This window comes from Cervus elaphus, chromosome 27 (genome assembly GCF_910594005.1).
Source record: "Cervus elaphus chromosome 27, mCerEla1.1, whole genome shotgun sequence".
Classification (NCBI taxonomy): domain Eukaryota; kingdom Metazoa; phylum Chordata; class Mammalia; order Artiodactyla; family Cervidae; genus Cervus; species Cervus elaphus.
The window spans coordinates 27,796,908-27,810,531 of NC_057841.1; the positions used below are offsets into that span (position 1 = coordinate 27,796,908).

Here is a 13,624-nt window from a genome sequence, read left to right on the forward strand (position 1 = left end):
GAATTAGTCTCATTATTTGGATACGTCTTCCATCCTTCTTCATGTTTAATGTATTCTAATGTAGTTAGCTTTGTGAATGCCTCAATTCCCCTATCTGATTGCAAGCTCCTTCGGCCCTGAAATTGTGTATTTTTTTCAGGCTGGTGTCAATAATTCCTGGTCAAATATATACACTGAACAGAGTCAAATCATAATAAGGAAGAGCTAAGCTAACACAAAATACTCATAAATTCCCAATGGATGTTCTCTGAGTTCTGAGAAGTAATGTTGTAGTATCCATTAGTAAACGGTTGAGTGACTCAGCGGTAGCTAAATGTGTCAGCCAATCAGGGAGCTCAGACATGGAATCCAGTGTGTGGTCACCTGTGCTGGGGTGGGGGAGCTGAGGAAACTTTCTGCTGGGGTTTAGTGGTGACAGTTTGACTGGTCTGCTGGCACATGGCAGGCTTTTATCAAACCGGGTCCTAAAGGTACTTTGACCTCTCACCTTCCCCTTCCTTCCATGGTATTTTGTGTACACCAGTTGCTCGATAGGTGTTTTTAAAGAAATTAGTGAATAGAGAGCATTTTGTCAAACAGAGTAATATGCAGAGTTTGAGGTATGTAACAATCCTGATGCAGGGGACTGATTTATTCATTTAAAAATCAAGAATGTTCAAGACTAATTATCTGAGAACTCGAGTCGGACAAGAGACTGGTTTCCATGGCAGCGCAGACAAGGAAGTGGGTCCTGGGAGAGTTAAAACAGTTTGTGCTCCTCTGAGGCTTCAGGGTATCGACACATATCATTCTCACAGACTTGTTCCTTGGAAACACTGGGGAGAGCTCTCGTTTTCTGTAGTAATCGGTGTATAGATTTTTAAGGAAGCAGTGATACAATAATGCCTCTATGCACACAGTAGGTGAGGCACCTGAGAAGTAGGCATTTTCTCCAGGTATGTTCTGTTTTTAGAGAACTGACATGTATTTTAAGCATTTGTGTTCACCAGGCTAATTCTCAGAAATCAAAGGGAACGCGTTCAAAGCAGTGGTGTTCACAGAGAGACTTGAAACCTCCATGTCTCATTTATTCTAAAGTATGTCCCCTGCACTTTCTATGAATCAGTACTGATTCCTGACTTAGTCACATCAAAAGATCACTGCATGCAAAACTACCAATCCAGTGCCCTAAACTGGCGGAGATGTGCCAGAAGCAAATGTGGGAACCATGGAGATTCAATGGTGAGATATTAGTGGTGTAAGGCATGAGCATCTGAACAGGATCACATACTACTGAAATATTGGTGCTTGGAATGAACAGTTATGTATGATGCTGTGATTCAATGATGCATTAAATATATAGGAAATATACATATAGAAAAATATATTTTATTTCTTACATAGTAATATTTTAAAGTCAAGAGATAACAGAACATTTAACACAGTCTATGAGAGCCTCATTCACAAGTCGTAGGAAACAATAAATCAAATAGTCCTAAAGGAGTAAATGGATTCATCCAATTGTTGAATGGATTGGATTCCAATTCCATTGGACTGTCATCCAATGTTCTCAATGGATTCATCCAATTTTGCTCAAATATGAGTTGACCCACATGGCAGGACAGCTTAGATCCCTGCCCAATAAAATGGTTGTTCTTAGATTCAAGTCACTGATGATTTCTTCTATGAAGCCTTTTCTGACCCCAGTTTCCCCACCTGCTAGAATCAATTTGGAGTTCTTCAAGAAATAACCTCAAATAGATCTGTTTACACTCTGCCTCCTCCCAGTCTAGCCTGTTCAGTTCAGTTCACTTCAGTTCAGTTGCTCAGTCGTTTCTGACTCTTGCGACCCCGTGGACTGCAGCACGCCAGGCTTCCCTGTCCATTACCAGCTTCTGGAGCTGCGCAAACTCATGTCCATAGAGTCGGTGATGCCATCCATCCATCTCATCCTCTTTCGTCCCCTTCTCTTCCTGCCTTCAATCTTTCCCAGCATCAGGGTCTTTTCCAATGAGTCAGTTCTTCTCATCAGGTGACCAAAGGATTGGAGTTTCAGCTTCAGCATCAGTCTTTCCAATGCATATTCAGGACTGATTTCTTTTAGGATTGAACTGGTTGGATATCCTTGCAGTCCAAGGGACTCTGAAGAGTCTTCTCCAACACCACAGTTCAAAAACATCAATACTTTGGTGTTCAACCTTCTTTATAGTCCAACTCTCACATCCACACATGACTACAGAAAAAACCATAGCTTTGACTAGATTGGGAAGACCCCCTGGAGAAGGGAATTGTTACCCACTCCAGTATTCTTGCCTGGGTTTGCTAAACAAATGATTTAAAGAACAAATGAATAAATGAATGAAAGCTAAAAGTGAGGCTGCTCTAGAGTAATACTGAACAATAAATATCAGCAATACAACTTTTGCTTTCTAGTGGTTCTGGCAGGAGGTCTGTTCTTTCCAACCACAGGACTAAAGCGAGTGTGGCGTCTGTGTCAGGATGCAGACATGGCAACAGCAGCCATCAGAGTGCTGGCAAGATGCAAAAAAGTAAGGAGCTGTCTTCAGAAAACTGTTAACAACCAAGAATCAGGAGATGACAAGCAGATCATCAGAAAATATCATCTGAGTCCACCACACATAGGCACATTATCATCAGACAGAATTAAAATTTGGTCAAAAGATGACAACTCTCTTACAATGAATGCATAATTGAGAGAAGGACCTAGCCCCTCCCTCTGCCTGGTGACCTGGATCCAAAAGCCTGAATTAAGAGTAACTAAGGGTATCGATTCTTGAGAGTCCCTTGGACTGCAAGGAGACCCAATCAGTCCATCCTAAAGGAGATCAGTCCTGGGTGTTCATTGGAAGGACTGATGCTGAAGCTGAAACTCCAGTACTTTGGCCACCTCATGCGAAGAGTTGACTCATTGTAAGAGACCCTGATGCTGGGAGGGATTGGGGGCAGGAGGAGAAGGGGACAACAGAGGATGAAATGACTGGATGGCGTCACTGACTCGATGGACATGAGTTTGAGTAAACTCAGGGAGTTGGTGATGGACAGGGAGGCCTGGTGTGCTACGACTCATGGGGTTGCAAAGAGTCGGACAGGACTGAGCGACTGAACTGAACTGAAGGGTATCAATGACGTGATAAATTTAGTCATAGACACTGCTGCTGCTGCTGCTGCTAAGTCGCTTCAGTCGTGCCCGACTCTGTGCGACCCCAGAGATGGCAGCCCACTAGGCTCCTCTGTCCCTGGGATTCTCCAGGCAAGAACACTGGAGTGGGTTGCCATTTCCTTCCCCAATGCATGAAAGTGAAAAGTGAAAGTGAAGTCGCTCAGTCATGCCCGACTCTTAGCGACCCCATGGACTGCAGCCTACCAGGCTCCTCCATCCATGGGATTTTCCAGGCAAGAGTACTAGTCATAGACACTAGAACTATGTTACTAACACTAAAATGTTTGTAAATATGATGTAGGTTTCTGTACATACATATACCATGCAAATATTTGGGTCATATCCATCTCTCTAGAATATTTAGATCAGGTTATTTTGTTTCCTTATAATCTTCTTTGCCATTAGTCCATTTTATATTAAAAACAAGTTAATCCGCCCCCCCGACTCAAGAAAGAAATATATAGTTCAAATGGATTTAGATTTTCTCCAAAGTGTGTCTAGCTGAACATCCAGATTTCTCAAAGTGTAGCATTACTCTGCTGCAATCACTGTAGTCCAGAGTTGTGCAGGCGCCAACTGTAAAGGTCTGTGCACTTGGACACTTGGCCTTGCATCATGGAATATGGTGCAAATATAGAGCAAACAACACCAGGCTGGTTATGGGTAACCAGCATGCCCACAGTAACTTACAATGAATTGTAGCTACCAAGGAGGCCAAGTTCTAATTTCCTTCAGCAGCCCAATCGATCTATTAATATGTCAACAAGTTACTTGTTAACTAGATCTATGAAAAGAGATTGGTGGAAATAGGCTCAGAACAAGGTACTTCTGTTACTTGATTTGATTATTTAATATCAGGTTTTACAAAGGCAGCACTGTGTAAGGGGAAAGAGTGCTGGCTTCTGTTTATGAAGGAAGCATGTATAGTGGATAGAGAAGAGTGTGGGGCTTGGAACCAGTCGGCCTGGATGCAAAGCTTAGATCCTCCACTTGATACGTCTGTAACCTTGCCTGGTGTTTCGACGGTTGTAGTTGCACAATAAGTACCCCCAGACTTCATGCAACAGGAGTCTATGTGTCAGAAATTTGGACAGGACATGGCAGGCCATGTTGTCTCCTCACACATTCTGAACTGTCAGCTGGATGACTTGAAGACTTGCATTGCATCTTCAGATGATTCACTCCCTCACAGTTGATGCTGTCACCTGACACCTGAGCTAGGTTGCTTGCTGGAACACCTACACATAACCTCTCCCTGTGGCCTGGGTTCCTCACAACATGATGGCTGGTCCAAGCATAAATGTCCCCAAAGAGAGAACCAGGCAGAAACTGTATGCTTTTTTTTTTTTTTAATCTAACTTTTAAAAATAAACTAGCCTGGGAAGGCACACATCATTTCCACCATACTCTGTTGGCTGGAGAAGCCACAACTCTACCCAGGTTCAAGGGACAGAGAAATCAACTGTGCTTCTTGAGAGGAGTGACAAAGAGAACATGTGGAAATGAAAATATTTCTATGGCCATTTTTGGAAAATACAAGTTGCCTGACCTGACTTTTCATTGACTGACCTTCCCTATCTGTAAATCTAATAGCTAGGGCAGTAGCAGTTCCACTATGTGTGGAATTCATAAGTTAACATTCAAATGCAACCTCATTTCTACCTTCTTGTCTATATATCACTAGGTGAAACATAAATACATGATATAGATGATACATGCTCAATACTTTGTCCTAAAAGGACTCATTTTTCCTTATAATTCCCTATTTCCTACTGACCCAGTTTGAGAAGGAAAGGAGAAGGGGAAGAGTGAGAAAAAGAAGCCAAAGATGGAGAAAACTGAGGGAAAATCCAAGATGAAATACATGGCTTAAAGAATAATAAAAGTCAAGTGGGAAAAAGGTATAATTACTATATTGGCTATCTTGGGATCTCAATCTACCTTCATTTTTCAGCATTTTTGGTAGCAAAAGAAAAAGCCAGGTCTTTTTTTAGCAATGGTTTCTCAGTATTTTTAGGACCACAGTTTAATGAGGTATCAAAAAAAAAAAAAAATAGCACTCTGTACTGTTTCAAGTCATTCGGGTGCCTCATGAACATCAAGAGTGCACCCAGAGAAAGAATTCTTGCTCAGTCTGGACAGTGTGGTATATCCTTATAATAATGTTCAAATACTCAGTGCTAAAAATCTTCACCTCTCAAGTGGTATAGGATCAAATACTACAAATGAATGTGCTTCATTATGGTTACAGCATCTAATAACTAATAACTAACTTCCTAGAAGTGGGCCAATAAAATGTGTGGTTCTAAAGTGATATATACATGTATTTCCTGCTATTCTGTGTAGTCACTCATTCATTCATCTGTTGAAACCTGTGTATCCACTAATGTCAGCTCTGCTTTGCACAGTATAGCTTATGGGTGAACAAAATGAAAGCGCCATTCCTCATGGAATTTATAAGTATTTTTGTTCACACTTTATAAATCTAATCTTTATTTCCTAATAAAATGTTCGGATAATAAGCTGAATATCTCCCCCCAAACATCAAAGTTTAACAAGTAATTTGAGATAAAAGAGAATAAACCCTCCTCAAGCTAAGTATTTTACTTCCTAAATTCTAGACAATTTGGAAACTATTAACAGATGTTCATCCTCTCTTCTCTTTATCAAGCCATATTTTCAATTTTTCATTATATTAATGATCACTATTAATGGAAATTGAATAAATACCAATAAATCTGGCTTTGAGAAAGTGTTATATTTATTTAGACATTTGGGGTGTGTTTAACATATACAGAAAACACAAAGAACACAAAAGTTTATAAATTCCATATTAAAATTATATATTTCTGTGATTTTTAAGTGCAAAGCTTTCCTGTAAGACCTCAAATTCTTGAGGTTCACCATTACATCTTAGAGCTCGGCGTACAATAGTACTAAATTAAAACTTTGGAATAAGCAACTGAATGAAAAAGAGTAAATAAATGAATGAAGGAATAAAATAATATTGAAAATCAACTCAGAGTTCAGTTATTTTAACCTATAAAGACTGCAATCAAATTTTTCTTTAATGGATTTAGAAACAATTTTTTAAGTGTGCATTTTGTAAAAACCTAATCTAGAAAGGCTCAACTGATAAGATTTAGCTGAATTTGAATTTAAAAGCATGTAAAACTCATCTACTTCTGTTATCAGTTCCTCATTTCTTCTTACCCTTTTATTATATTGCCAACTCCAGCTTTTGTGCCCTTATTTAATATCTTCCACTACTAGTTCAACTCCAGCAGTGGTAGCATTATTTCTTCTGGACATACACCCACCAATAATTATCATTCCCCCTTTGTTTCATTTGCATGTTATAATACTATTGATTAATATTCAGCCAGTCAGAGTTGTGAGGTGGAACCACAGTTAAACATAAAAACATTTTCAGTGTCAGCAGAAGATCATTATTTAAAATTAAAAAACTTAAACTTCATTGCACATCTGAAGGTCACGGACTTTCAGGAATAGGCAGTGAATTGGTAAATCCTTCTATACATTCATTACTGGAAAATGATAATGTAAAATATCATGACTGATATAACAATGTTTTGAAGATTCATTGGCATAACTATACAATTTGATTTCTCAGTGTCTACTCTAGTCATGGCATATAAAACAATGAGAACTGGTGTTATATAGAAATTGAAAGCATATGCATTTGAAAATAAAACTGTACATTACACAATGAACAAAGCATAAAGTAACAAATACATCCCCAATTAAGTTCCATTAAATAAGTTTAAAACAAATCCTACAACTTTTGTAGGACTCCTCTATATTCAATATTTATAATATCCATTTGGATCTTGAAGGAAATGTGTTGAAAGGTAGAATATCTCAGACATCAGAATTGTATTTATGTTAAATCAAACAACAAACAAACAAAAACCTCAAAATGATTACTTCTCATGCCTCTAGTAGAACATGTATCAAAGTTCCAAATTAACCATTTGAGGATTAGATTTCAGCATTAGTGTTAAGATATCAAAAAGAATTATAACCACCTTTTCAAAGGTACCGTCATCAAAGAAAAATATTTGTAGATACTTTGTCCTCCTGTCAAAGGATAATTTTGTGATTTTAAGCGAGTTTATTATATAGAAGTGTCTAAAGTTTCAAGTTACTGTTCCAGAATTAGGACAAGAACACTTAAAATTGCTCTCAGTTCATCATTTTGGCTTTTTGAAGAACACTTATGACATAGCATTAATCGTTAGGGATCAATAGGGATACCAAGCTTTCATGAGAAATATGTTTGTTGACCTTAATAAATCTTCTAGTGTGTAAATATAGAAATATTTGTACAGGGAATTTTCTGCTGAATTACATTTCCTCTGTGCACATTTTCATCCTGCAATATATTTTTTTAACAACTTATACTAAAGGTTTGATGGGATAGCAATTTTCCCAAAGAGACATTTTTAATTGCTTCACAATGGTTATTTTTATATCTAGTTATTTAATCATCATTATCATCATCATGATTAATCTGCATTTATGTGTTTTGAAAACTTTTTACTCTTATAAATAACATTGCAACAGATAAAGTTTTTTGATTAGGATAAATTTTCATGAGATGATTTACTAGATTTACAGGTTTGAAAATACTTAAGGCTGTTGATAAATTCCACATTTTTTTGAAGCAGCCAAAGAAAATTTTCTGTGTCAGAAATCAACAACTAAACTGAATCATACATCTAATTTAAAATGATAAGCAGAGCTTAATTTTCCAGTGGGTAATGTTGGCAGAAGGTACATACTGAGGGGTTTGTGTTAGATTTGACATATATTTATTTAGTCATGGGGAGCGTTATATAGTTCTCGACTGCTCACAGAAGCAGGTTTAGGTTTTCACATAGCTAAGGTATATGCTTTGTCACTCAGTCGTGTCCATCTCTTTGTGACCCCATGGACTGTAGCCTGCCAGGCTCCTCTGTCCATGGGGATTCTCCAGGCAAGAATACTGGAGTGGGTTACCATGCCCTCCTCCAGGGGATCTTCCCAACCCAGAGATCGAACCCAGGTCTTCTGCATTGCAGGAGGATTCTGGTATACTAGTAACAAATAATGACTTTCTCTGGGTGCCCCACAAACATTGAGTTCCTTGCTCCTCATCTTTTTTAACTCTTCACTTCTCTGTGTTTTGAATGTTTTCTGTTTGTGCCACCATTCTGAACCTCTTGCAAATAGGATTCTAAGCTTCTAAATGTCTTCTCTCTACTTGAGCCCTGGGACTTGAGAAAAGGAAAAGGGAAGAGAATACTGGAGGAAGTTTCCTAGAATGCTGGGTGACGCCTTAGGACTGGATCCTTCCGAAGGCATTGTGGATGGAGTTCTGGGAAAGAGGGGAACAAAATCAGATAGCCTCTGATGACTCAATGTTTAACACAAACCCACCTGCATCAAGAAAGAAAACTACTAACAACCAAGGAGGATGTTAGTGTCATGGGAAGCATCTTTTTGGTTTTATTTTTCTACAACATATAAGTAGTACTTTTAGATAATTCAAATGATGTAAAGATACAAACATAAATTAAAATGATTTAATTAAGTACATGTGCATATTTATCTTCTAGAAAATACAAGATGACTCACTGGAAGAAAATCTACGTTTAGCTCAAGAGTATCAGAAATTACAGAATATATTCTTAACAGTAAAGGACAATTATTTCAGCCAGTATGAAAGACAACTATCATTAGATGGTTCAATTAGAGATAAGAAACAGGTATGTTTTACTCATTTTTCTAAAATAATGATTTACTTGACATATGTACCACAAAAAGTAACAAATAGACAGTCATGAGGTTGCCAGTCTTATGGTGGTTCTTTATATGCCACCAAATGGCACATTTTCTTTTTTAAAGTTTTCTTGTATATTTTATCAACGTTTTGAAGTTGAAGTTTGAAAGGCTATTTGAGAAATGAAAAAGCATACTTTTAATCTACTCTTTTATACTAATTTACTTTTAAATATTATGGCCTGAAATACCAAATATTTATAGTTCATAGATTTAAGTATATTATCATATACTTCAAATTTCAACTCTATCTGTAGGTAACTTTTCATGATATACCTCTAATTCTTCCTCATGATTTATGAGCTCCATATTTTGATTTCTATGTTCTTATTAAATATGAGGCTTAATTAGGAACTTGAAGAAATAGTTGACATCTCTGGTTATTGGAAATCATCAGAAATTCTAATACATTTTGTAAAACTTTCCATAATACTAAAAACAGAAAAGTAAAACACAAAGTATGCCACAAATTTAAAAGTAAAGAGAAAGCTCTGTTAGTGTCAAGATACAGCTGCTTCCTCTATATTCTTCTCCAGTTACTCTTTACAAGAAGTTATTTTCCTTTGAGTCTTTGTGTCTTCCCAGAATTTAAATTTCAAAAACTAGCAAAAGCGAAAGCGAAGTCGCTCAGTTGTGTCCGACTCTTTGCGACTCCGTGAACTATAGCCTACCAGGCTTCTCCGTCCATGGGATTCTGGCAAGAGTACTGGAGTGGGTTGCCATTTCCTTCTCCAGGGGATCTTCCCGACCCAGGGATCAAACCCAGGTCTCCCGCATTGCGGGCTGATGCTTTAACCTTTGAGCCACTAGAGGCATGATTAATTTCTAACAAGTCACCTACCTATAAAAACCAGTAGGGGCCTCCTCTGGTGGTGCAGTGGTAAAGAATCCACCTGCTAATGCCAGGAGATGCAAGAGACATGGGTTTGATCCCTGGGTCAGGAAGATCCTCTGGAGAAGGAAATGGCAACCCACTCCAGTTTTCTTGCCTGGATAATCCACATGGACAGAGAAGCCTGGTGGACTACAGTCCATATGGGGTCACAAAGAATCAGACATGACTGAGCGACTAACACACACGCACACACACACACAACTGTGAATGACTATTAACATTACATTCATCTGCTGTGCTGTTTAATGCTTTATTTCCTATCCATCTACACTCATGTGAGTTAAAGCTCCCAAGTATATTGCGTGAGAGGGTGTGTCTTCTTCTCTTAAAAATTTGTATTGAAGTATTACTAAGATGAAGGTAGATCAGGAGACAAATGTGTTTGGGAAAGAATTGAGAACACAATTACATGCTAAAATCTTCCTCAAATCATTATTCCGGATTCAAAGAAAGGATATCAGTCTATCCATGGAGCTTTTGTCCAGTCACTTCATGCATTAGACATTGTTATTTAAACATGTTTTGTTGCTGATGATTGAGGAGGATAAAAAAAAACCGAGGTTAGTACTGTATTTCCTTTTCTAACTAGAAGGAAAACAAAAATAAATCCTGTGTATGTTTTTACCAGTTTATGTAGGCTCCTTTGGTGGCAAATGACAAATAAATTAGATACCTGCATGAATAGTGAAGAACGTGCGTTTAAGAGAGATCCCTAACATAGTATTTACATAGTAAGAACCAACTTGTCTTTATGTCATTTTTGGAATTAAAGCACATCGATTCAGGATCCAAGGAGTGAGACTCTTGGATGACAGACAGTGGGGCATGCTAGGAGACTGGGTTTATGTTTCTGATGATCCCTCAAACGAATCACTTTTAGCACACCTGTTTCAGGGAAACTTTCAGAGATTTATTTGTACTTCCAATCATTTTTCATTTCCATCCTTCAGTGATGGAGGTCATTAAGTGCAGGCTGCCCTTGTCGGTGTCATGTAGGATCAATTTGCTGCAATGGACAGAGAGGCCTTATTGATGCTGTTAAATCTGTCAGTGAGAAATCGTATGTCATTAGCGTCTAATGCACTGCTTACAGGATGGAATTTGGCCATCAAAACTGAGAAAACCCTTTAATATTTTGGTCCATTTTCTTGATATTGAAGCGTTTCCCTTGACCAATTTAGTTTTGGGTACACAAAAGCACTGCTCAACCTCTGATTCCCTTATTGAATTTCCTGTTAGATAAAATGGAATTCTTTGTGTCTTTCTCCTGCTTTAGAATAATTTCATTGCTTCTGAACATACATTCCTTTTGGCAGAGTAAATAATTATATTTTAATTGTCATACTTCTTAGGGAGTATTATTTTTTCTACACAGATGATTGTACACTGTTCAACTTCTCAGTACTTTTAGAACAAGAGTAGCAAAGAAAGCTTAAAGGAAGAGTAAAAAAATTAAATATTAAAAAATATAAAATATGACCCCATCCTTAACAGTATTGTATATGCAGGTGACTCAGATTTTATAGTATTATAGTTTTACTTTTGGTGGTAGAATTATATCTGCTTCTTTTGCACATCTTTCTTTTTTTCTCAATGCACATGTTTCTTGATACTTTCCTGTATGTTTATAATTTGCAGTGATGGATATTTTATGCTTTAAAAATCAGAAACAAACAAAAACAATTATGAAAAATTCTTATTAGCCCTGTTTATAGGTAATTATAGAATAGAATCTATTCTAAAACTTCTCAGATCTCAAAATTTAAAATAACACCAAGGAAAAATGAAGGAAAAATCATTGAAAAACAGCTTGTATTTCTGTGTTGAAAGCTTTCAAATATATTTTTCATATTTTCTTTTTCTAAACAAAAGCCATGGATGTGTTGATCAAATCACTGTCGGTTTGTTTTAATTGCTATCTCAAGCTCTTCAGGCCTACAAAGCAAAGTAAGCTAAGCAAGCATGCAAATGTTAATGGTTTTATTGGCTGAAAATAAGATGTCTTCCAAACTGGTTATAATGTATTTTAATTCTTTTATAAATGACTTATAAAGCTTAAACTTTTGGACTTCTCTAGTTCTCAGTGTTTTCATACTAAGGGAATACAAATTATTATAGAATCAGTCAATTCTTAACAAGCACTTATGTAAACCAGGAGTATGTGCCATACAATTTTCAAACATGGCACAGAATATGTGCCATACAAATTTCAAATTATCTCTGAAACATCCCCCAGTCATCCTGGAAATTTTTCTGTTATTATGATTTTCATCATTTCCTATGTAAGTATGGAACTGAGTTTTGAATGTGTTGCATGGTCAGTCAAGTAGAGGAAGCCTGACTGAGATGGGAATCAAACTCAGAATTTTCCTACATCCAACCATTGCATAACTCTACTACAGCATTGCTAAGCAAAACCCAATATGTTGGGTTAAAAGCAAGTAAAAACCATATAACTTATGGATGATGTCTTTAGTATCCAGCTGAAACATTATTTGATTCACTTAATTATTTTTGTAATTTCATCTCATTGAAGCTACTTTTTCAGTGATGATTTTCTGGTGGGGAAAGGACTACCTACTTAATTAGAAGCTACTTAATTTCCATTAGGATTATAGATAGGTTTCACGACTCTTAAACTGTAAAACTAGGAGTGCCTTTAGAAATATACACATCTCTTTAGAAGATTGTTTTGAAAATGAGGAATCTTAGGGCAAGAGTGACTCAGGGATTTAACATATATAAAGTTAATTAAAGAAAATTTGATCCAGGGCACGGTTGCCTTAACTTAGGTTCAAGTATCATCTCCAAGAGACTATGGATGAACATCTGCTGTGATATTTTCACGAGGTTTTAGTGGACCAATAGCTGAGAAATAATGAGCAACTGCTATGGATGTTCTCAGTTTGGAGGATCATCTTAAAGTGACCTGAGCTTGTGAAGGAATCATGTAGGGACATGAATCAGAAGACTACTCTGTGTTCCAAGGGACGCTTCTGGGTCTCACAGAATGCAAACATTTCATCATTCATTTAATTATTCAGAATAAATGATTAATCATCCCTGTACTGACAAAGATACAATTAAGGGCACAGGATTATGCTACCTCATTTCAGCTTCCAGGCTGACTGCTGTAATCTCCAGAATCCAAGGGATTCTTTCCTAGAAACGACCACAGACTCAAAGCCCAACAACATCCTCGCTTCACTCAGCCAATAGACAGATCTTGAACTTTTGCTATTTAATCTGAATCGCCTCAACCTCAATGGATGGTTTCCGTCATAAAATCTCAAAAATATTGTATCATTCAGGTATCTCACTAGCATGTTTTTGCTTCCCTCTTTTAGTGTTCAAATGTGGGTTTCCTCTAAAATTCACTTTACATTGATATGGTAAAGAGTCAAAGTCAGTGCCAGCAATGAGAAAAAAAAAAAAGATTTTCCTAAAGAAAATGTGAAAGCTGCTTTAGTTCTCATTTTTATAAGTATTTCATATTGCTTGTTATCTTGCATGTACTAAAAATAGGCTTCAGGTGGTGATTTGTATGTGCTAGCTTTAGTGTGGATAGAAATTCATTTCTTTGCCAGGAAAAGCATAATTTTTAGATAGCTTTTGCCTATGACAGCTATGTAACCTCCTCCTCCTTTTCTTAGAACACAGGTAGAAAAGCCTGTGTACGTGCACACACACACACACATTCTGAAGGAGTTACCACACTTCATAGA

At 37.2% G+C, this 13,624-nt stretch overlaps 1 protein-coding gene across 1 annotated transcript in view; it reads left to right on the top strand.

Moving 5' to 3' along the window:
* Positions 1 to 13,624, top strand: part of CCDC178 (coiled-coil domain containing 178) — a 369,784-nt gene that overhangs the window by 235,020 nt on the left and 121,140 nt on the right. Inside the window, exon 18 of the mRNA XM_043889273.1 lies at positions 8,782 to 8,931. Coding sequence (XP_043745208.1) covers positions 8,782 to 8,931 — 150 coding nt within the window. The remainder of the gene's footprint in view (positions 1 to 8,781; positions 8,932 to 13,624) is intronic.